This window comes from Lepidochelys kempii, chromosome 19 (genome assembly GCF_965140265.1).
Source record: "Lepidochelys kempii isolate rLepKem1 chromosome 19, rLepKem1.hap2, whole genome shotgun sequence".
Classification (NCBI taxonomy): Eukaryota; Metazoa; Chordata; order Testudines; family Cheloniidae; genus Lepidochelys; species Lepidochelys kempii.
This window is the reverse complement of record NC_133274.1, coordinates 9,957,376-9,983,377: the sequence shown is the minus strand read 5'-3', so window position 1 is coordinate 9,983,377 and position 26,002 is coordinate 9,957,376. Positions and strand designations below refer to the sequence as shown.

Genomic DNA, 26,002 nt, shown 5'->3' with positions numbered 1-26,002 from the left:
GTGTGTGTATATGGTGAAATCAACATTTACTAATAAAAATCTAAAGCCTTCCAAGTATCAGAAAACTTGATTCAATCAGAATTTAATGTGCCTTATGAAGTGGGACAAGTCTTAACATCCTAGATCCTGGAGTGCATTTATATTGTGAAAGAAACTGGAGAGAAAGCAAACACAAACAAAATATTTGGGATGGGCTGATTGGGTAGAAAAGTGAGGGAACACAATAATAAGTGGAGGAAGCTTGCAGTGAAGTGAGGTTCAGATTATGTGATTTATACTATAACCTCAATTTCATGATTTAGCAGTACTGACATAATTTTACACTAATAAAAGCAGGATAATATTAGGCTTGCGGATACCAATTTAAATTTGAGTCTGAAATAAGGAATCCCCTGCTAACTGAGGACAAATAAGGATGACAAGGGTTCTCAGGTTGAACCCAGGTCTCTAGGATAGCTCTGATAGCACCTGTAACAACTCTTCAAGAAGGCTGATCCAGTGCTTCATGTTCTAGTCTAGGCCTTGGGAGACCTGGATTCAATTACTTTCTCCACCACAGAATTCCTGTGTGAACTTACAAGCCTGAACAAAGGTCTTGTACTTCCCTACTTCACATGTGTGTTGTGAGGCTAAATTAAGATTATGAGGTTCTCAGATCTTGTGGCAATGACAGCCATATAAGTACCTTAGATAGAGAGACCACCAGACTCTTAAGGGAGCCTCATGTTGCTTAAGTGACCAGTTGCATGATTTTGCTCTTTTCAGGTCAGAAGAACATCAGCACAATGGGGAATATTAGAGCATTCCAGAGAATTCCCTTTCTCCACCCTAAAAGAACACACAAGTTAGATTTTGTTATTAAAATGGTTTGAAAACACCTGCTTGTTGACAGGCACAGACTATGTTACAGGTTGTCAGTGTCCCAGCTTGTGACACATGGTTCCAAGTATTGATTTTATGTTTGCTGGTGATGCCACCACATGGTGAAGTGGGGAATAGTCTCTTAATCAAAAGTGCTGCTAACTTGAAGAGCAGCACTGCATAATACAACCCTGAATCCACCAAACTGGTGTAGGACTGTCCTGAGCTTGCCAAACACAGTGCTACCCTGGCAGTAAGCTTCAAACCTGACTTGCAGGGATGCTCACACTTTTGGGGGTGAGTGGTGTTCATTGAGTCCCCACGGCCCATTAAATTCTGGGCCTCTCTGAAGAGGCTAATTATAGTGACTGGGACACTTGTGCATTAAGAACCAGACTGAGACTCAGCAAAATCATTTCACATAGGCCACTGAACAGCCAATATGATTTAAAAATCTTTGGTATTATCTCCACTTTAGAGAGGAGAAAATTGAGGTAGAAGTTAAATTAATTGCTGAAGGACACAAAGGCAGTTGGTGCTAGGGCTGGGTTTACAAGCCATGGGCTTAGCATCCTTATGCTTAGATCACATTCATCTGCACCAGCATTAAGCACCAAGAGATGCCATGTTGTTAGAATAATGGCCTCTCCTATGCCTATCTCTTACTGTCTGTATTAGTGGAGCTAGATTAGTAACTCTTGCCTAGAGGTAACTGCTGTCTTGTCTCATCTGTGACCATTGTGCTGTACCCCTCTTGTTCAAGAGGGGTATAACACAATGAAAATGGCTAGAAGAATTTAGATCTGGAAACTGTTACTCTGGGGAAAATTTCAGTTAGAAACCCAAAGATAAACTGAGTAAGATCAGTTGAATAATGGAAGATGCTGTAACAGTAGGTGACAAAATCATCATTTAGAAGGGGAAACCAGCCCTAAAGTCTGGTTTTGAAGGACCGGTCCAGACGGCGAAAAGTCTTCCTGAACCCCGACTTAGTAGAAGTTAGAGAATGAAAAGACCTATTAGGTCACATTGATGACATCCCCCAGCCATTGCAAGATTGTTTCTTATGCTAAGTCTAATTTTAAGCATCCAAAATATGAAGGTTTCTACTGTTTCCCCTGGGGAGACTATTCCATTTGAACAGATCTCACCAACAGGAAGTTTTTTGTCCTAGTTAGCCCAATTTCTCTTCCTCAGCCCTGGTCTACACTAGGAGTTGAGGTCAAATTTAGCAGCGTTAAATCGATTTAACCCTGCACCTGTCCACACGACGAAGCCCTTTTTTTCGATTTAAAGGGCTCTTAAAATCTGTTTCCTTACTCCACTCCCGACAAGGGGATTAGCACTTAAATCGGCCTTGCTGGGCCGAATTTGGGGTACTGTGGATGCAATTAGACAGTATTGGCCTCCGGGAGCTACCCCAGAGTGCTCTATTGTGACCGCTCTGGACAGCACTCTCAACTCAGATGCACTGGCCAGGTAGACAGGAAAAGGCCCGCAAACTTTTGAATTTCAATTTCCTGTTTGCATGGTCACCTGCAGCTTGCCATGCTGGCCAGAGCTCATCAGCAGAGGTGACCATGATGGAGTCCCAGAATCGCAAAAGAGCTCCAGCATGGACCAAACAGGAGGTACGGGATCTGATCGCTGTATGGGGAGAGGAATCCGTGCTATCAGAACTCCGTTCCAGTTTTCGAAATGGCAAAACATTTGTCAAAATCTCCCGGGGCATGAAGGACAGAGGCCATAACAGGGACCCGAAGCAATGCCGCGTGAAACTTAAGGAGCTGAGGCAAGCCTACCAGAAAACCAGAGAGGCAAACGGCCACTCCGGGTCAGAGCCCCAAACATGCCGCTTCTATGATGAGCTGCATGCCATTTTAGGGGGTTCAGCCACCACTACCCCAGCCGTGTTGTTTGACTCCTTCAATGGAGATGGAGGCAACTCAGAAGCAGGTTTTGGGGACGAGGAAGATGATGATGATGAAGTTGTAGATAGCTCACAGCAAGCAAGTGGAGAAACCGGTTTTCCCGACAGCCAGGAACTGTTTCTCACCCTGGACCTGGAGCCAGTACCCCCCGAACCCACAACAAGGCTGCCTCCTGGACCCGCCAGGCGGAGAAGGAACCTCTGCTGTGTGTCCTTTTAAAATACTATACATGGTTTAAAAGCAAACATGTTTAACAATTAATTTGCCCTGGCATTTGCGGCTCTCCTGGATGTACTCCCAAAGCCTTTGCAAAAGGTTTCTGGGGAGGGCAGCCTTATTCCATCCACCATGGTAGGACACTTTACCACACCAGGTCAGTAGCATGTACTCAGGAATCATTGTAGAACAAAGCATTGCAGTGTATGTTTGCTGGCATTCAAACATCTGTTCTTTATCTCTCTGTGTTATCCTCAGGAGAGTGATATAATTCATGGTCACCTGGTTGAAATAGGGTGCTTTTCTTAAGGGGACATTCAGAGGTGCCTGTTCCTGCTGGGCTGTTTGCCTATGGCTGAACAGAAATGTTCCCCGCCGTTAGCCATGGGGAGGGGAGGCAAAATGCGACCTTGGAATGAAAGCACATGTGCTGTGTATGTAATGTTAACAGCAAGGTTTACCATGAAAGAGTGTACCCATTATTCTAGAAAATGTGTCTTTTTAAATACCACTGTCTCTTTCTTTTTTCTCCACCAGCTGCATGTGTTTCAAGGATCACAGGATCTTCTCCTTCCCAGAGGCTAGTGAAGATTAGAAGGCGAAAAAAACGCACTCGTGATGAAATGTTCTCTGAGCTCATGCTGTCCTCCCACACTGACAGAGCACAGACGAATGCGTGGAGGCAGACAATGTCAGAGTGCAGGAAAGCACAAAATGACCTGAAGGAGAGGTGGCGGGCTGAAGCTGAAAGGTGGCGACAGCGTGATGAGAGGCGGCAGGATTCAATGCTAGAGGATCAAACCAATGTGCTCCAGCGTATGGTTGAGCTGCAGGAAAGGCAGGAGGAGCACAGACCGCCGCTACAGCCCCTGTGTAACCAACCGCCCTCCTCCCCAAGTTCCATAGCCTCCTCACCCAGATGCCCAAGAATGTGGTGGGGGGGCCTCCGGCCACTCCACCCCAGAGGATTGCGCAAGCAACAGAAGGCTGGCATTCAATAAGTTTTAAACTTTTAAAGTGCTGTGTGGCCTTGTCCTTCCCTCCTCCACCACTCCTCCTGGTGCTTCTCTCCTCCACCACCCCTCCTGGGCTACCTTGGTAGTTATCCCCCTATTTGTGTGATGAATGAATAAAGAATGCATGAATGTGAAGTAACAATGATTTTATTGCCTCTGCAAGTGGTGATCAAAGGGAGGAGGGGACGGTGGTTAGCTTACAGGGAAGTAGAGTGAACCAAGGGGCGGGGGGTTTCATCAAGGGGAAACAAACAGAACTTTCACACTGTAGCCTGTCCAGTCATGAAACTGGTTTTCAAAGCTTCTCTGATGCGCACTGCGCCCTCCTGTGCTCTTCTAACCGCCCTGGTGTCTGGCTGTGCATAACCAGCAGCCAGGCGATTTGCCTCAACCTCCCACCCTGCCATAAACGTCTCCCCCTTACTCTCACAGATATTGTGGAGTGCACAGCAAGCAGTAATAACAGTGGGAATATTGGTTTCGCTGATGTCTAACCGAGTCAGTAAACTGCACCAGCGCGCCTTTAAACGTCCAAATGCACATTCTACCACCATTCTGCACTTGCTCAGCCTGTAGTTGAACAGCTCCTGACTACTGTCCAGGGTGCCTGTGTACGGCTTCATGAGCCATGGCATTAAGGGGTAGGCTGGGTCCCCAAGGCTAACTATAGGCATTTTGCAAAAAGAAAAGGAGTACTTGTGGCACCTTAGAGACTAACCAATTTATTTAAGCAAATAAATTGGTTAGTCTCTAAGGTGCCACAAACACTCCTTTTCTTTTTGTGAATACAGACTAACACGGCTGCTACTCTGAAACCTGTCTATAGGCATTTCAACATCCTCAACGGTTATTTTCTGGTCTGGGAATAAAGTCCCTTCCTGCAGCTTTTGAAACAGACCAGAGTTCCTGAAGATGCGAGCATCATGTACCTTTCCCTGCCATCCCACGTTGATGTTGGTGAAACGTCCCTTGTGATCCCCCAGTGCTTGCAGCACTATTGAAAAGTACCCCTTGCGGTTTATGTACTCGCCGGCTTGGTGCTCCGGTGCCAAGATAGGGATATGGGTTCCGTCTATGGCCCCACCACAGTTAGGGAATCCCATTGCAGCCAAGCCATCCACTATGACCTGCACATTTCCCAGGGTCACTACCCTTGATATCAGCAGATCTTTGATTGCGTTGGCTACTTGCATCACAGCAGCCCCCACAGTAGATTTGCCCACTCCAAATTGATTCCCGACTGACCGGTAGCTGTCTGGCGTTGCAAGCTTCCACAGGGCTATTGCCACTCGCTTGTGAACTGTGAGGGCTGCTCTCATCTTGGTATTCTTGTGCTTCAGGGCAGGGGAAAGCAAGTCACAAAGTTGTGCCCTTATGCATGCGAAAGTTTCGCAACCACTCGGAATCGTCCCAGACCTGCACCACTATGCGGTCCCACCAATCTGTGCTTATTTCCCGAGCCCAGAATCGGCGTTCCACTGCATGAACCTGCCCCATTAGCACCATGATGCCCACATTGCCAGGGCCCATGCTTTGAGAGAAGTCTGTGTCCAGGTCCTCATCACTCACGTCACTGTGCTGACGTTGCCTACTCGCCCGGTATCGCTTTGCCAGGTTCTTGTGCTGCATATACTGCTGGATAATGCGTGTGGTGTTTAATGTGCTCCTAATTGCCAAAGTGATCTGAGCGGGCTCCATGCTTGCCATGGTATGGCGTCTGCACAGAAAAAAGGCGCGGAACAATTGTCTGCAGTTGCCCTGACGGAGGGAGGGGTGATTGACAACATGGCTTACAGGGTTGGCTTACAGGGAATTAAAATCACAAAGGGGGTGGCTTTGCGAGAAACTGAATGGCCCTCTCAAGGATAGAACTCAAAACCTCAAGGATAGAACTCAAAACTGGGTTTAGCAGGCCGTTGATTTCACAGAGGGAGGGAGGGAGGAAGGAGAAAATGAATACAAAACAAATATGGTCTATTCCTTGTTTTGAGCCACTTCATCTATCTTTATACATCTTGCTGGCAGCAGACTGTGCAGTACGACCACTAGCCATCGTCAACACCTGGGTGCTCGGCAGAAGACGGTGCAGTATGACGACTAGCCATCATCTTCTGCTAGCTGCAGGTTAAAAGACAGTGCACTGCCGGTACGACTCAATTGCCACGAAACGAAACAAGGGAAATGACCTGGCTGAGTCACTCCCATGTTTGCCCAGGCGCCCGGTTAAAAGAGCACCCAGGATTATGTCGATGACGGCTACCAGTCATACTGCACTGTCTGCTGCCAAAAGGCAATAAACTTCTGCTGTGTAGCAATGCAGTACCACGTCTGCCAGCACCTAGGAGACATATAGCGATGGTTAGCTGAGCAGGCTCCATGCTTGCCGTGGTATGGCGTCTGCACAGGTAACTCAAGAAAAAAGGTGCAAAACGATTGTCTGCCCTTGCTTTCACGGAGGGAGGGAAGGAACGGGGGCCTGACGATATGTACCCAGAACCACCCGCGACAATGTTTTAGCCCCATCAGGTACTGGGATTTCTACCCAGAATTCAAATGGGCAGCAGAGACTGCGGGAACTGTGGGATAGCCACCCACAGTGCAATGCTCCGGAAGTCGATGGTTGCCTCGGTACTGTGGACACACTCCGCTGACTACATGCACTTAGGGCATTTGTTTGGGGACACACACAATAGACTGTATAAAAACGCTTTCTACAAAACCGACTTCTATAAATTTGACTTAATTTTGTAGTGTAGACATACCTTTATTCCATCATGTTGCTCCCAGTTATATCACTTTTGAGCACCCTAAACAATTCCTCATAGCCAGAAGTCAATAAAAGTCGGCACCAGGCTCTCTTACTACCTTGCCCCTCAGTTCAGGCAACAGACCTTCCAAACTCATTCTTACTAAAGTTTTTCTTCCATATAGGCCCAGATCCATACAGACACCTAAGACACATAAGTCTCAGTTTTAGTCTAAGATCCACTTAGACACCTAAGTCTCAGTTTTAGGCACCATTGAGATCCACAAAACCCCTGCTTGGCTGCTGCCTCTCTCTAGGCACCTACATTCATTTGGAGCCTAAATTTCTACTGTAAAAGTTCCATAGGCCCCTACATTTCTGCCTCTGGGCAAGTGCACTGCTGCCTCCTTCTAGGCATCTGGTCTCTTAAGCCCTAGTGCAGGGTAGTCAACAGGCAGACTGTGGGCCAAATCTGAACCGCCAGAGGCTTTTGACTGGACTGTGAAACTGCTTGGAGACTGTGGGCAGTTAGTGCTGGGATGGAGGAAGTCTCGTACACGTACAGGAGTGACTGGCTGTGTGCTGGTGGGCTTGGGGGAGCTGGTGCCCAAGCTGAAGGTGCCTGAAGTGTCCCCTCCTGCCCTCCCTAAATGGAACCATGCTGGGTGCACTGGGGCCTCAAACCCTGCTGGGCAAGCTGGGCGGGACTCCATTTCAGGAGGGTGGGACACTTGTCCCCTCAAAAGTTGAGTCATCCTCAGGTGCTTGCCGTGGCTCTTGCTCAGAGCCCCATGGGGGTGGGGCTCCATTTAGGGAGGGTGGGGAGGCACCTGCCACCCTGAGTTATGTGTCAGCCCTGGGCACCAGCTCCCCCAAATCTGTCAGCATGCAGCCAGTCACTCCTCTACCTGCATTAGCTGCCCCCACCTGCACGAACTGCCCACAGCTTCCAGAGTTTCCTGGTCCAGTCAAAAGCCTCTGCAGTCTGGATTTGGCCCATGGTTCACCTATTGACTACTTCTGCAGTAGGCCCTGGGTATATTACACAGCATTTTAGGTGTTTGTTGAACAAGGGGACTTGTGGTGTGAAAAATGATTCTCTGGAGTCTGGACCTTGTCTGTACCTTGACCAAGAAATTTGGACCATGAGAAAAAATAATTGACTATCTTTGCCCCAGTGCAATCCACAAACCAGATGAAGATAGGCATTCTTCCACCTGCACTTCTGTCCTGTAGGCATGCTCAGAGCACATCTAACTCCACACAAAACAGCGACCCCTGAACTATAGGATATTCTTATGTAGGTCTCCCTCAGCCTCTCTGTTGAAGCCATTCCACTTTAATTAAATTATTATATATTAATTGCACCAGAGAGAGAATCACTCCATAGTCCAGTGGTGAGGGCACTCAGCTCCTTGCCAGGCAGAGGGGGAAATTGAACTGTCGGGGTAAGTATCAATGAGACAATGCAAGTGCCAATTAATGCAACCTAACTCTGTGGGGCAGGACTACCCACCCCTAGAGCTAGGAGTAGTTACATCTTTTGGCCAGTTCAATTCTTCGCCTTTCTGCCACGAATGCAGCCACCAGATACAGGGAGACTACCTGTGCTACATTTGAAGAGGAGTTATTTGGTTGCCCAAGTAATGCATTCTGAATCTGTACAGAATGCTTTGTCAAATATTTGTATATTGGGATACTGTACAACTGAAACATTATAAAGGTGCTGGCCCTTTAAAAATAAGCTGTCCCATATTTTTCATGCAGTAGTCGGTTTCCTTTAAACATAGGTGGTCCCTAAGGTACTGTAATAATTTTTAAAAGGATTATGAGTGTTACCTGTCTACCCCCCCTTATTCCACGTAACATAAAACAGGTGATTAAAGAGCCGGTGACATTTTGCACGATTAACTTTAACAGCAGTCCTAGACAAATCCAAATTAGGGTAAATACATTCTGTTTACCTAATTTCCACTGCATTCTCAATTCAGTATAGTATTCTGAACTTCTGCCTTAAACTGGCATGTTCCACCCAAAGCTGGCTGCAATTCACGGTAGCCAAAGTGATTTTTGTATGTGTTATTTGTAAAGTGTTTTGGGATCTTTGAGGGGGCAAAAATATATTATAAATATGATTTCCCCAGTATAAAGTTTTTTGGGAAAAATGCATTAAAGACTATTTAAACATGTAGAGTGGACTGCTTATTGATTTTTCATTAAATTTTTTCCATCTCTTCAATTATTTGCATATCACATGGCATACATCCCTGTGCAAAGCACTCAATAGATATAGCTGTGTTTTCATAGAGATCGAGCCAGTAGAAAACTGTAGGACAACCAGAAAAAAAAATCACCGACAATTTTCCTGATGTTTTGCAGGGCCTTTGTTTTATAGTGTTACATCAGATGGGGACAGTCACTCACAAATGTCACACTGCTAATCATACCAGAAGATCCACAAATTGACAAAGTTAATTGCATTAATCAGTAACATCTAACAGGAGCGCCATGTGAAGGTTTTCATCTTAAGTTCAGAAGAAGCTTTTTCTAAACATCCAAGAAAGCCCCCCCACTTCACCACTATCATCTCCATATACTATACAAGAAACAAACAAGGCACTTATGGCCACTAAAAGTGGTAACGTTTCTGGAAAGGATGACCTAATGATTGCTATACATTCAATGGGAAAGATCCCCAAAAGCTGGTATGAGGTGATAAGTCATTACACTCTTCAAATGATAATGCCAGCTATTGCCCAATATCACTTCTTTCACTGGCTGGTCTCAACCCTATTTTTGACGTCGTCCTGCTGAAGAGCTGGTTTCAGACCAGGCCATAGTTGCTGTGACCAGGTTCTCACCATTGCTATTCATATTGAGACTGGCTTTCAGGGGAATCTAAAAACCACAACAGCACTGATACATTTATTTGCCACTTACAATATGGTAAGGAGATATGGGCCACTGCTCAAGGCATTTATGGCCATCAAGTATCGTAGCACTATGCAACTTCTGGCCACAATGTGGAGCAACAGAATATACTGCATTCTTCTGAATAGGGAGATCGGCAAAAAATGGTACGAGGCAAAGGTCTCATCACCCTCTCCATTGAATTCAACATAATGGCACAATATTTCAATACTGGAAGCTCCATGCCAACAGCCTTTCACCTAAACAACAAAGCCAACAACAAACACTTAATGTCACCTTTCGCAGTCAGCAGGTCTGAAATGAGCCCTGTCCAAAGAACTTTGACAGAAGAGCTTGACTTTTAAAGCCCACCTGGAAAAGATATGCGAAAAGATAAAAGCAAGAACGAGCCTTGTTTGAAAACTCATGGGCACAACATGGCATGCTGATGTGCACACACTTCAAACAGTGACTCCAGCTTTGGCAGACTCCACTGCTGAATACTGCACACCAGTCTGGGTGGGCAGCTCATGTGCCAAATCTCTAGATGCACAGCCTAATGCCACGATGACAATCGTAACTGGAACATTAGAATCAACGTCTGCCCAAGGTTGCCCACTCTTGCACATGTACCCCCACCCAAAATCCAGAGAGACACATGCAGTTTGTGAGTACAGTTGAATCATGGCCAACCTTAACTTGCCAATTCATGACGAACTCCAGAAGATTCCAAAGACGCATGAAATCTCAAACCTTTCTGGGATTGGGCTAAAACTATTAACTATTCAGGGGACACCATCATAGGGCCTAATCACATCAGCCACACTATCAGAGGCTTGTTCACCTGCACATCTACCAATGTGATAGATGCCATCATGTGCCAGCAATGCCCCTCTGCCATGTACATTGGCCAAGCTGGACAGTCTCTACGTAAAAGAATAAATGGACACAAATCAGACGTCAAGAATTAACACATTCAAAAACCAGTCGGAGAACACTTCAATCTCTTTGGTCACTCGATTACAGACCTAAAAGTGTCAATTCATCAACAAAAAAAAACTTCAAAAACAGACTCCAAAGAGAGACTGCTGAATTGGAATTAATTTGCAAACTGGATACAATTAACTTAGGCTTGAATAAAGACTGGGAGTGGATGGGTCATTACACAAAGTAAAACTATTTCCCCATGTTTATTCCCCCCCTTTCCCCTCCCACTGTTCCTCAGACGTTCTTGTCAACTGCTGGAAATGGCCCACCTTGATTATCACTACAAAAGGTTTTTTCCCCCCTGCTCTCCTGCTGGTAATAGCTCACCTTACCTGATCACTCTCGTTACAGTGTGTATGGTAACACCCATTGTTTCATGTTCTCTGTGTATATAAATCTCCCCAATGTATTTTCCACTGAATGCATCCGATGAAGTGAGCTGTAGCTCACGAAAGCTTATGCTCAAATAAATTTGTTAGTCTCTAAGGTGCCACAAGTCCTCCTTTTCTTTTTGTGGATACAGACTAACACGGCTGCTACTCTGAAACCTATTAAAATATCCTCATTCAATCCTGAGGCAGAATGGAAAGAATTCTGGGATAATTCTGTGGTTGTTTGTTCGTTCCAAACACACACCTGATTGCCAACCCTACAAAAGAATTTCTAGGCTACAATCCACTCTGAAAACAGTGGTCTGCATTGAACCATTTAACAGTGCATGGCAGATGCTGTCACCTCTTACAACTTTGGAAGATCAGAGACAATGAACAATGTGACTGCTGTAGACTACTCCTGGGGGAATTCTGTGCCAAAAAAATTAAAAATGTTGTGCTCAATATTTTAAAATTCTGCAAAAGTCTACATATTTTATTTCTCAAAATAATACAATAATTCAATTATTTTGGTAATTTATTTCAAAATACCTGTCAGCAATCTGAAGCAATACAGACCATAAAAAAAAGATTCAGGAAATGTTTTTTTGACAAACTGATTCCTTACTAGGCATATTAATACAGAACTGTGTGTAATTCATTTACACTACGATACAGAAATGTATTTCTCGCACCCGTAAGAAGCAGTGCAAAGGCTTGGGGGAGTCAGGGGTAATGAAGGAGCTGAGGGAGATGGAAGGAGCCTGGGAGTGAATCTGGAGGGTTGTTGGGTGTGGGTAGAAGTATGAAATAGTTTCTTGGGGGGAAGGGGATTGTTAGGAAGCCTCCCCCATGCAGACCCTGGCTGACCCCGAATCTCCCCCATTCAGTCAGGCACATCTGTCCCTGTCCCCGTGTGTCTCTGCACTCTCCACCCCCATGTGACCCTGGAGTCCCTTCCCATTCAGCCCCTGGCTCAATACTGTCATGCCACTTAGCTCCTGAGCCTGTGCCCCACGTCTGTGACCCCCCCCCCCCCCAGCAGCCCCATGTGCCCCACTCTGCCTCCTATCCTGGCTACAGGGGCAGGCTGCTGTGATGAAGATAGCTGGCTGCTAGCCATTACTACTGGACAGTTGGCTGTTCTGGCACCACAGCGGCCTCTGATGGCTGAAAGGCAGAACTGCAGCACTTTATGTGCAGAATGTATTTTTTGTGGGGGAAAAATTCTGCTCTGGAAATGAATTGTGTGTGTGTGCAGTGGTGCAGAATTCTCCAAGTAGTAAACACCAGTCACAATTTTATGGACCACACTGTAAAGCAGTTTCTGCTTTGATTGCTTGCCAGTAGCATCTCAAACGTACATCAAGCCACTCCCAAAGCTAACCACTGGCTCTCTAATCTGGATTTATTTGAATGTTGCTTTTTTCACCTCTCTTGCCATATGAAAGAAGTCACTGACATTTTGGATCACAGTTATATCTATTTATATCAATCACACCACTGTAATGCTATTTGTTTAAGATCTCAGAAGCAGGTACTCTCAAGCAAAAATCAACTCAGCAGCTAGATGCCATTCTAAATATCATTAACAAAAATTAACAAGAAAGGTTGATGATAGATCACAAGCCCAAAGTTTTTGCAAGGAGTTTTCTACACTTTTTTTTCTTAAACCACACAACTGACAGCACTTACCTTACAGAATCATAGAAATGTAGGGCTGGAAAGTACCTTGATAAGTCATCAAGTCCAGCCCTCTGTGCGTGGCAGGATCAAGTAAACCTAGTCCATCCCTGACAGATGTTTGTCCAACCTGTTTTTAAAAACCTCCAGTGATGGGAATTCCACAACCTTCCTTGGAAGCCTGTTCCACAGCTTTAGAATGTTTTTCCTAATATGTAACCTAAATCTCCCTTGCTGCAGATTAAGACCATTACGTCTTATCCTTCCTTCTGGGAACATGGAGAACAATTGACCACTGTCCTCTTTATAACAGTCATTAACATATTTGAAGATTTAGCAGGTCCACCCCCACCCCGCTGACAAGTTGTCTTAAACTAAACATGTCCAGTTTTTTAAACCTTTCCTCATAAGACAAGTTTCCTAAATCTTTTATCATGTTTGTTGCTTTCCTCTGGACTCTCTCAAATTTGTCCACATCTTTCCTAAAGTGTAGCACCCAGAACTAGACACAGTACTCCAGCTGAGGCCTCCTGAGTGCAAAGTAGAGTGGGACAATTACCTCGTGTCTTATACGACACTCTTGTTAATACACTCCAGAATATTAGCCTTTTTCATGGTTGCATCACATTGTTGACTCATTCAATTTGTGATCCACTAGAACCCCCAAATCTTTTTCAGCAATACTACCTCCTAGTCAGTTATTCCCCATTTTGTAATTCTGGCATTTGATATTTTTTTCTAAGTAAAGTACTTTGCACTAGTCTTTACTGAATTTCATCTTGTTAATTTAAGACCAATTCTCCAATTTGTCAAGGTCATTTTGAATTCCGATCCTGTCCTCCAAAGTGCTTGCAACCCCTCCCAGCTTGGTGTCATCTGCAAACTTTATAAGCACACTCTCCACTCCGTTATCCAAGTCATTAACGAAAATATTAATACCAGACCCAGGACTCACCCCCCTGTGCAACCCCATTAGATACATTTTCCCAGTTTGACAGCAAAGCATTAACTACCCTTTGAGTATAATCTTTCAACCAGTAGTACACCTATCTTATAGTAATTTAACCCAGATCGCATTTCCCTAGTTTGCTTATGAGAATGTCATGTGGGACTGCGTCAAAAGCCTTACTAAAAATCAAGATAGATCACATCTACTACTTCCCCTCCATCCACTACAACAGTAACCCTGTCAATGAAGAAAATTAGATTGGTTTGCCAAGATTTGTTCTTGAGAAATTCATGGCTAGCTATTCCTTGTAAATCTATTATCCTCCAGGTGCATCAAAACCATTAATTTACCTGAAGCGAGAGAGGGTTAGGGTTTCTTGAAATAGAACCTCAACATTCATGTTACATTTTTATTTGGTAATTATTCTTTTATTTCAGGAGTTCTTAAACTTTTCCACAGCATGGATAACTTTCTAATATAGAGACTGTCTCAAGGATCAACTCTAGTCATTTATGACTGTGTGGACTACCTTCCCTTCCTTCCCATTTGCAATCATATGTGATAATCACAATTGTTTACATGGAATCATAGGAAATGATTTAATGCATTTTTAGCTTGTAATGAATTTTAGCAGTTGGAAAAAAGGTAGGGTACTTATTTCATTCACCAAGACTCCATGGATCATTGAGGGAACTTCTGAACTTTTATTATTCAATTTACAAAACTGATTAACTGGACAACCTCTAAGCGCACAGACTTTGATAAAAACCACATTAATAATATCTTACTAAACAGATTTCCATCCCGAAATAGGTTTTATGTCAGGGATGGGCAAACGTTTTGCCCTGAGGGCCGCATCTGGGTATGGAAATTGTAGGGGGGGGCTATGAATGCCCCGTGCGGGAGGGGTACTCTATGGGGTTTAGCATGTGGGGGCTCTATAAGAGATGTTACTGAGGTGGGGGGAGCGGTGAACTCATGCCTGCGCAGTGTGGCTCTGTGTGCCAGAAGATGGTGCTCATCAAGGGAATTGTGAGTTGGGGGCTGAGGAGTGCTGGGTGGGCAGAGTGGGGCAAGCCCCCAACCCCGCTCCCTGGCGGGAGCTCGAGCTCCAGATAAAAAGATCTAACGGGCCACCGTAGTTTGCCCACCCCTGCTTTATGCAGTCCAATTCCCCTGGGTGAATATATGAGCTTTACAACAAGACTGAACTGTAATGGGGAAAAGGAATTCCAATGTCAAGGACCCTCCACTAAGAATGTTCTAGTATCCAGAGCGCAGATGTTCAAATCTCCCAGCTATCTCAATTCCTGCAACACCATTAAGTGGGGAAGAGAGACAGTCAGTCTCTCAGGTAGCGAGGATGTGGATCATTTAGGAAATTATAACAACTACTCACTAGCACCCAGTAAGAAGGACGACAGGGCAGAGAAGACTCCTAATCTCCTTCCAATGTAGGCAGTGACAAAGTACAAGGAATAAACAGCAAGCAAAGTCTAACCTGCAATGAAAGGGAACACAAAAATAAGAGCTTTGCAGCTGGAATCCATTTGAGTACCTGGTCACTTCCAAATTCAGTCATGCTAAAGGGATCTAGTTATGCATTTGGCTTGACACAGATATGGTAAAGCAGCATGGTCTTGCAGTGCAGCTGGGACCCAATGGGGTACATCTTCATAGCAAAAAAACCCCAAAACTCTACAGCAGGAAGTCTCACAGCCCCGACATACAAACTTGGGTTCACACTAGAGTGCTACAAATAGCCTGTGTAAACATTCAGGCTGGGGCTGAAGCCCAGGGAGAGCTGTACGGGCTCTGAGACACTGCCGTGGGCTTTTTTTTGTTTGTTTGTTTGCACTGTGTAGACATATCCATGGAGTCTGCCACTACAGTTGAATTTGCAATGTATTAATATTTATGTTATCAAAATTAAACTTTGATATTAGCCACCAATTAAAAGGGATTCGAGAAATTACTTTCCTGCTTGTCTAGAGCAGAGGTTCCCAAACTTTTCTTATTTTATACCCCCTTCCAGATCTACCAGCTGCTGCATACTCCAGCCCTTTTCCTCACTGATACTTCGTGAACTTAACAGTACCTGTATTTAGCAATCCATCCATATTTCACTGTTATGTACAGATATAGTTATAGTGCGACATAGGAGGGTTTTTTTGGTTTTCTAAGTTCTGAGCTCAATTAGACTGGACAGTTGCTGGGCAATTGAACTGGTGATTGGAGGCGAGGGCTTGGTACATCAATGTCTGTGTACTTGCGTTCTTATTGGTACATCTTAAATAAATGACCATATTTTATAAAACAGATTCCTAGAGTTTTAAAGCCAATTAGGAAAATGAAATAAAATAAATAAAATTCACCATTATGCAATTTCTCCCACATACCCCTCACAGTTTGGGAACCCCTGGTCTAGAAGAAACATTCCACAAGATAAGGTAGACATAGCAGAAGTATACCTGTTTACATACTTTTTATATTGGAAAAGGCTATATAGTACAATGTCAAAAGGTATAAATGTTGTTTAAGGAGCTTCAGCTTCATAGTTTTACCCTCATTTCTTTTTATGGAGATATAGCAACTCTGACCATCAAGATATCAGTTGTTCTCAGAAGGCCTAAGAACATTATGCACCTGGCTTAGCATTTGAGTAGACAGACATTACACTGAAGAAAGTCCCTTTCGCACTCAGAGCATCTGTGACTGGTTCTACTGAAAGCTTACTCCAACTCTCCTTTGCTGGAAGGGAAAGTATAACAGGCTTTTATCAAGGGAGGAAGAGGCATTTCTACAACTATTTCAGGCTCTTTCTGTATTCTCTAGCATGTATCCCAGTTAATATTTATAACAGCTCCAGTAAAATGAGAGCTAGCTGTTATGGTAAAACTAACCTAAAAAACAGTAAAGACGTAGAATAGAACCAAATCGGAATTGGACAGCATGAACAGGATAGTCTGTGAACGTGAAATCCTATTCTGCTCATAGATCATATAGTAAAAAAGAACAGAGAATGTAATACATTGGCAAACTGCAACTCATTATTTGAGTGCTACCTAAAGCACATGGTTGCATTTCTCTTACCATATACTATGTACAGCTGGTGTATATGGCGTAGTCTTTCCTTTTATTACTTAGATTATACAATTTTGTTAAATATATAGTAACAATGAGCAGTAATAGCTGACTAGAAGTAATTCATCCCTGCACTCTTCTAGCTCAAGAGACATCAAAAAGTAATACACCAGGTAGTTTGACTCCTACCTCTCTCTCAGCACCAAATGCCTTTTAAAAAAAGTAAGATTTCAAATAAAATATTAAGCTAGAATCTTCCTCTGGCCCTCCTCAGACACACAATCTCTGTAGATGCACCTCCTTGAGGCAGGAATCTTCTGTATAATGTCACTGCTCACATATGACTATACAATATTACAATACACAAACATGGCTCAGGAAAGTTTACAAAACACTGACTTTGTTCCACTAAAATTACTGATGCAGACAGTAACTGAATGGAATACTAGGTTCAAGGTGACTTGGAGCACTTTAACTCGTTAAGTAGCACAATGCAAACAAATCCTTGTCTGATTTTAACCTCTTAAAATGCTACATTTACAATAACTGACAATTTTAAAAATAAGAACATGTGATTATAGAACCACAGGAATTGTTAAGGGGACGCAGGGGCAGATATACCCCTTAAAATTACATTAATTCACCATTAAATAGATTTAAACTAGGGCTGTCAAATGATTAAAAAAAATAATCGCAATGAATTGCACTGTTAAACAATTAAAGATTACCATTTAAATATTTGTGGGATGTTTTCTACATTTTCAAATATATTGATTTCAATTATAACAGAATACAAAGTGTACAGTGCTTGCTTTATATTTATTTTTGATTAAATATTTTCACTGTAAAAAATAAGTTTTTCAAATCACCTAAAACAAGTACTGTACTGCAATCTCCTTATCATGAAAGTTGAACTTACAAATGTAGAATTAAGTACAAAAAAACCCATGCATTCAAAAATAAAACATAAAACTTGAGAGACTACAAGTTCACTCAGTCCTATTTCTTGTTCAGCCAATCACTCAGACAAACAAGTCTGTTTACATTTGCAAGAGGTAACGCTGCCTGTTTCTTCTTCACAATGTAACCTGAAAGTGAGAACAAGTGTGTGGCACTGTTGAAGCTGGCATTGCAAGGTATTTACATGCCAGATGCACTAAAGCTTAATATGTTCCTTCATGCTTCAACCACCATTCCAGAAGACATGCATTCATGCTGATGTTGGGTTCTGCTCGATAACAATCCAAAGCAGTGCAGACCAACACATGTTCATTTTCATCATCTGAGTCAGATGCCACCAGCAGGTTGATTCTCTCTTTTGGTGATTCAGGTTCTTTAGTTTCCACATCAGAATGTTGCTCTTTTAAGACTTCTGAAAACATGCTCCACGCCTCATCCATCAGATTTTGGAAGGCATTTCAGATTCTTAAGTCTTGGGTTGAGTGCTGTAGCTATCTTTAGAAATCTCACATTGGTACCTTCTTTGCATTGTCAAATCTGCAGCAAAAGTGTTCTTAAAATGAACAACATATGCTGAGTCATCATCTGAGACTACTATAATATGAAATATATGGCAGAATGCAGGTAAAATAGAGACAGACATACAATTCTCCCACAAGGAGTTGAGTCAGAAATGTAACTAATGCATTATTTTTTTAAACTAGTGTCATCAGCTTGGAAGCATGTGCTGCGGAATGGTGGCCAAAGCTTGAAGGGGTAAATGAATGGTTAGCATATCTGGTAAATACCTTGCAATACCGGCTACAAAAGTGCCATGTGAAAGCCTGGTCTCACCTTCCAGTGACACTGTAAATGAGAAATGGGCAGCATTATCTCCCATAAATGTAAACAAACTTGTTTGGCTTAGCGATTGTCTGAACAAGAAGGAGGACTGAGTGGACTTGTAGGCTCTAAAGTTTTGCATTTTATTTTTGAGTGGTTATGTAACAAAACAATCTACATTTCTAAGTTGTACTTTCACAATACATTGTACTACAGTACTTACAGGAGGGGAATTGAAAAATACTATTTTTTAGTTTTACAGTGCAAATATTTGTAATAAAAAATAATAGTGTACACTTTGTATTTTGTAATTGAAACCAATATTTGAAAATGTAGAAAAATATCCAAAAATATTTAATACTTTCCAATTGATATTCTACTAACAGTGAGATTTTTTTTTCAAGTTAATCACATGAGTTAACTGCGATTAATCCACAGCCCTAATTTAAATTAGCATGCATCTTTCAGTTTGGCTCTATTTGAGAAATGACTAAACAGAAGTGACACTTTCTTACTCAACAAATCTGCTCTGTGCGTATTCAGTTCCTAACTTGGCAAAGTAAGCTTTTGCTCTTATCTCTGCAGCCAACAAAATTCAGCTGGCAAGTGTTTTGCAGAGCCTATTACAACGTAAGTTTTTTCACTGCAAAAATCTAGGAAGTTAAAATATTAGTTCTCCCTATTCTAATCGAAGCACTCATTGTATGTTAGACCAGGATATTGACGGGAACGGTTAGTTTAGTATGTTTTCCTACAGACGCCCAAAAATGTAGCCTGAAGCCACATATGACCAAAAAACCTGCAGTGGAACCACCCCTCCATGTACCATCCCAGATTACAATCTGGGACCAGATATGACCCAAACAACCTTGCAGTGGAGCTACCAGGTGTATGTACTTGTACTATAAGGGCGAGGTGACTAAATACAGCTTTTGTTTTGTGAACAGGCTATCCTATTAGTGTACATGTGTATGTATTACGGCTGTCAAAAAATTAACTATACAATAAAAAAAGTCACATTTAAATAATAGAATACCATTTATTTTAAATATTTTTGCATGTCTACTACAAATATTTGCACTGTAAAAAACAAAACAAAATTATTTTTCAGTTCATCTCATACAAGTACTGTAGTGCAATCTCTTTACCATGAAAGTTGCCTTCCAAATATAGAATTATGTACAAAAAAAACTGCATTCAAAAATAAAACGTAAAACTTTAGAGCCTACAAGTATACCCAGTCCTACTTCTTGGTCAGCCAATCAACCAAGGTTAGTTACAATTTGCAGGAGATAATGCTGGCTGACTACGTATTTACAACGTAACCAGAAAGTGAGAACAGGCATTCGCATACCATTGTTGTAGTTGGCGTTGCAAGATATTTACGTGCCAGATGTGCTAAAGATTCATATGTCCCTTCATGCGTCAACCACCGTTCCAGGGGACATGCATCCATGCTGACGACGGGTTTCGCTCGATAACAATCCAAAGCAACACGGACTGATGCATGTACATTTTCAGCATCTGAGTCAGATGCCACTAGCAGAAGGTTGATTTTCTTTTTTGGTGGTTTAGGTTCTATAGTCTCCACATCAGAGTGTTGCTCTTTTAAGACTTCTAAAAGCATGCTCCACACCTCGTCCCTCTCAGATTTTGGAAGGCACTTCAGATTCTTAAATCTTGGCTCCAGTGCTGTAGCTATTTTTAGAAATCTCACAGTGGTACCTTCTTTGCGTTTTGTCAAAAGTGCTGTGAAAGTGTTCTTAAAATGAACATGTGCTGGGTCATCATCCGAGACTGCTAGAAATGAAATATATGCAGAATGCAGGTAAAACAGAGCAGGAGATGTACAATTCTCCCTCCTCCCCCAACAAATGCAGTCACAAATTTAATTGATACATTTTAACAATCGTCATCAGCACGGAAGCATGTCCTCTGGAATGTTTAGCATGTCTGGCATGTAAATACCTTACAACGCTGGCTACAAAAGTGCCATGAGAACACCTGTTTTCACTTTCAGATGACGTAAATAAGAAGCAGGCATCATACCTCCCATCAACTTGTCTGTCTTAGCAATTGGCAGAATAAGAAGTAGGACAGAATGGATTTGTAGGCTTTAAAGTTTTACACCGTTTTGTTTTTGAGTGCAGTTATGTAACCAAAAAAAGTCTGCATTTGGAAATTACAACTTTCATGATAAAGAGATTGCACACTTCAGTACTTGTTTGAGGTGAATTGAAAAATACTATTTCTTTTATTGTTTTCACATATTTGTAATAAAAAAAATAATAGAAAGTGAGCACGGTGCACTTTCTATTCTTTGTTGTAACTGAAATCAATATTGAAAAGGTAGAAAAATATTTTAACACATTTCAATTGGTATTCTACTGTTATAAGTGTGATTAATCGCACTTATTTTTTAATCACGATTAATTTTTTTGAACTAATCATGGGAGTTAACCACAATAAATTGACAGCCCTAATAGACTGCTTGACATATATCGCTTTCTTCTTCAGACATGTTGCCATGTCAAAGGTGGGAGAGGCCATAGAAAACAGAAAAAAAAAAATATTAAGAACAGTCCGAGCCAAACCGTATCCAGCTTTATTAAAGGTACTTTTCATAAACAATCATGGTAATTCAGGCAGGACATGGGCTACAATCTGCAACATTTTACAACAACTTCAAACTCCCCTCCCTCCATGGACTATCAAAACGTAAAAGTTACTATATAAAACCAATGAAGAATCTTCATTTCATACTTGGACAAGGAAAAGTTTAGAGTGAGGGTGGACACTTTCACATTTAGCATGTTGTTTAACAACTTTTCACAAGCCTACCCTGACTTTTAGAGAAAAAAAATTAAAACTGCAGAGTTTTTAATTTGAAGATCCACAATATAAAAGAGGAAATGTAGCTTCTTTTAGAGCCTGCACATCCCAATTTGGACACTGAAAGTCTGGATTGCCTGACAGTGACAATGCATTACAATTTGGGGTGATAAGTCCCAAAATGCCTTTTGCCATATTTAAAGGAGTGATAAGCTATATGCAAATGGCTAAGGGAATGAGAAAACAGAGGGCATTACAAACTGCAGTTTTAAAATTGGCAAGCAGACAGGTTGGGACCTTCAATGTCCACTCCAATGCATTTCACAAAGCTAAACTCATTTGCAGCATCAGGGAATCCCTCCTTTTCATGTCCAGGAAGAGCCCTCTCCTAAAAAAAACCAAAAACACCCAAAACCAAAACAAAAAAAAAACCAAGGGGACTTTTTTTTGTCTTGTTTAAAATGGGTTCTGAGAAATAGAGAGTGACATTTTTGCCCCTGTTGCTCCCCAAAAAACACAACAACGAAGCATTCTGTGTGCTAACAACATAGCTTAAAAAAAAGTAAAACAAAATTCTGCATTGTTATAAAACTTGATAAAAAATAGTATTTCAAACTGTACAGTCACCAGAAGTACACAGTTATCAAAAAATTCACAATTCACTTGGCATCACCAGCACCTTCAGCTTTCTGTGCCTGAAAGAAAAAGGAGAACTAGTCAGTGCACTGTGCAGATTTACACTCACTTCTCACTTTGCACAAAGCAATTCATAACAGAATCTGGGAGGAAACAAATTATAGCCCCCCAACCACTGAGGATCTTAAAAATGTGCTTTATTACAGTAATCAGATCACAATATTCATGAAGAATTAGAGGAGCCTTAGAAGTTAGCCTGAAGTTACTTTTCTATGCATCAATAGCATTTAAATAAAAGTGCATAACATAAGTGACAATTTAGCACTGCTGCTTTCAACTAGCACCAAACAAACAACTTTCGTTTTAAAGTACACATCAGTTGAGAATGGTAGGAACAAAACAGCCCAGAGCAAACTCTTAAATGTAAGTGTGCACATGGCTTATGCCATAAACAAGTAGCCTAATCAAATCAAGTATCAACACCTCTTTTTACAGCACAGGCCTAGACCTGCCTTTACCTAATAACATGGAAAACTTCCCAGTTCATTTGAGTAACTGACGCTACCAGACTATACCTGGTCTGTTTTGGCATCTCCATTTTCTGCAGGGTTGTTTCCATCCTTGCCAGCATCAGCTTTCCCCTTCTTTCCCTTGGGTAATTTTTCACCCTTCTGCCAAGTGGTGGGAAGATATTAATATTGTTAGAAGGACAAGCATCTTCTCAATACCCAACTATGTACCTGCAAAAGCCCCAAACTGGCAAGATGGGGTAACAGTACACTATTTGGAATTTAGATGTAAGTGGGGGAATAGAGTGACACACACAAGCATTTAGTTATCAGACAACCAAATTTACAGCTTTAATGAAAATACTGTCTTGAAGTTCTTGATCAGAACTCACACAAATATTTTATGTAACGGAAGGGACATCAACCCTTCCAAAGAGATTTAAGTAGACACACAATGTTTTTATTTAATGCACTGACAACTGAGCATTTAAGCCATAATTACTTGTTACCACCAGGCCATGTCTCAAACTAAACAGATCACAAATATACTTTGCACAGGACATTCATGATATTTTACATTAATTCGCTTCCCATGGTATCAGCTTACCTTTGGAGCTACCTTTTTAGGTTTAGGCTCTGGCTTCGGAGGAATAGGTTTCTAGAAGTGAGAAAAACAACTGAAGTATAGAACCCAAAGACACAAAATGACAAGCACTTTGAGCTCTTGTATTTTTTTCCCTGATGCCTTGCTTTTCCACAGCAGAAGAAACTTGGGCTGTTTGCCCATGTGGGTAGGTTTCTGTCTCAGCTACCACACCATTCCTCTAGCTTGTAATATAGCACAATATTCACACCAGACAGTGAGCGGATAACCTTCTCCCACTAATGAGCATTCTAGAATAACACCTGATGTTACCCCCAGCCGATCTTCCATGTTAATATTAAAGACCAGTATTTTAAAAAAGTGTTTATCATGCACCATATCTCATCCCAACAACAAAATACTCACAGCAGATAACCTTGCTGATCTCCGTTGTGGCTATCAAAAAAAAAGAAAACAAATTAATATAACTGTCAGAACAGTTGAAAAGTATAAATTAATTATCTACTTTAAAGACCACAAAATAAATTTGATTCAAGAGTTAACACTAGAACATTTGACCTGCTTTCTTCACACTACCATGAAGAACAGAACACATTGCTTAGATCAGCGGTTCTCAAACTTTGGTACTTTCACACAGCAAGCCTCTGAGGGCAACCCCCCTCCTCCCTGATAAATTTAAATACTTCCTGCTTGAGGTGAAGTGGGGTTTGGGGTGGAGGCTGATAGCTCACAACCCCCCATGCAATAACCTCACAACCCCAGTTTGAGAACCCCTGGCTTAGATGATGGACAATATGGGGATACAGCTATTAGCTAGGCTGACAAAGGGCTAAGATTAAAAGACTTACAACTAAAGTCTTTCAAAGGTTAGTATATATGAAGAATGATTTGCTCCTTACAATTCGCCAAGATGAAATCAAAACTGTAATCTTGAAATTTAAACATTCATAAATCTTCTTACCTCATCCTTAACTTTGGCCTTATCGCCCTTAGAATCTCCTTCAGCCTACAATGAAAAGTACTAATTACACCAAGAAATTAACAGCACCGAACTAAAGGGGCTGAATGAAAGATAAAACTATCAGTCCCAAGACACTGTGCTAGGATGCAATTTTTGTATGTTTGTTTGGTTCAGGTAGTTAGATCAAGCAAATACATTAATTTGACCTCTCACTGGGGGGGGGGGGGGGGGGGGGGAAAGTGGCCTGAACTATACCTTCTATCTCACGGATAAAGTCAAGTTCCAGGGGTGCCCACCATCCTCTCTCAAGCTTGTAGATTTCACAGTAGTATTCCACCCAGCTATTGGATTGTCAGCCCTCTACACTGTGTGGTGTGGCTACACACTATTTAAAATCAGTGTTGACACCTAGCATCCCTAGACTTGCTAAACAAAGCTGGAATAGCAGGAATTGCCATGCCATAAGAGATCTGGGCAGAGATGAGGGAGCCACACAATGCGCCTGGACTCCGTGGCAGCGCATCTCCTGGATCCTGCAGAAAGGTGGTACCAAACTTGCCCCTGGGTGTAATGGGGGCCTCACTATGATAAAGCTGAGCTTAGAAGCACTCTCTGACACTCTCCCCCCACTCTACCCGCCGGAGTTGCAGGAAAGGGATATATACGGTTAGGAGGCTAGCCCTCCCCCCCGGGAGGTGGCGAAGGGTCTCCCCCGAGCTCAGCGGCTGGGCTACCCTAAGGAGACCCTGCTCCCGTTGAAGGGCCCAGCCAGAGCCCTGGTTTTGGCGGCAACTCGGCCCCAGACCCAGAGCGCGGCCGCTTCCCGCCCTTTCCCGCGCGCTCTCGCCTACTTGAGGGAGGGGGCGAGCCCGCACATCCTCCTCCCCCCGCGCGCTCCCTAGCTCCCCGCGGGCACGTGCATCTAGCCGCCCTCCCGCCAAAACCAACTGGATCGAGCCGGCTCCACTCGGCCGCCCATTAATCCGACCAGGCCCAGCCGCCACCCTGTTCATTCGAGCCCGCCCCCGTTCCCCGACTCAGGCTGCTTCGCCCAAGGCCGCTAAGCGCGCGCGACGGGTAACGGTCACGAAGTGACTCGCGCTGCCCCGCCCCTCCCCCGCGACCGTTGGGGCCTCTCCCGCGCGCCGCCTCACAACCGTTACCGCCCCAAAGGGGGGGGAGGGGAGAAAGAGGGATTGGTCCCGCCCCCCTCAGCAACGGGGGGGAAAACACTTTGGGCCTAGGGCCTTAGCCCCGCAAACGGGTAGAGGGTGAAGTGGCTGCCCTTCGGCCGCGCCACGTACCTTTCTCTTGGGCATGTCTCCGGGCGGTGCGTGAGGAGCTCGGCTGGGCGGAGTGAGAGGGTCTCGCTAGGTCCGGACCGGGCGGTGTGGGCAGGGGAGTCTCGCCTAGGTCGGACGGTATGGCAGGCGTTGGCGCTAGGTTCCCTGGTCTCTCTCCCGACCCCACTAATTTGAATCGGGTGTTTATAAAGTTTTATATAGAGCCGGACGCGGCCCAACCGGTTCCAGCCGGATCCCCACCGCCCCGCCCGCCCATTGGCCAGCACGGGTCACGTGGGGAAGGGGCCAAACTGGGCGGGGGGGAGGAGAAGGAGAAAAAGAGGAGGTGGCGCGCGCAGCGCTGCCCTCTTCTCCCGTCCCCGCCATGCCGGCGCTCGCGCTGCGCCCGCCTCGCGCCTCCGTGCGAGCCTGCCGCTGCAGCCCCCTCCCCCCACCTTCTCCCCGCCGAGCAAGCCCGGGCCGGGCTGTTCACCGTCCCCACGGCAGCGGGGGGCTGCAAAGCCTACTTTCTGCCCCAATGGCGGACAGCGCGTAGCAAATACCTGTCAGATATCCGGGGGGGAGGAGGAGAAGGGGAAGCTTCACTATTCCGGCCCTCCAGATCAATGGGGGGGGGGGGG

The 26,002-nt window shown here is 43.5% G+C and overlaps 1 protein-coding gene across 1 annotated transcript; it reads right to left on the bottom strand.

Moving 5' to 3' along the window:
• Window positions 1-21,118: 21,118 nt before the first annotated feature.
• Window positions 21,119-25,653, bottom strand: HMGN2 (high mobility group nucleosomal binding domain 2). The gene is made up of 6 exons (XM_073317361.1): window positions 25,383-25,653; window positions 24,079-24,123; window positions 23,523-23,552; window positions 23,121-23,171; window positions 22,580-22,675; window positions 21,119-22,063 (listed from the first exon to the last, which is right to left on the bottom strand). The coding sequence occupies exons 1-6, from the start codon at window positions 25,395-25,397 to the stop codon at window positions 22,028-22,030; spliced, it is 273 nt and encodes a 90-aa protein (XP_073173462.1). The 5' UTR covers window positions 25,398-25,653; the 3' UTR covers window positions 21,119-22,027.
• Between the last annotated feature and the right edge of the window lie 349 nt (window positions 25,654-26,002).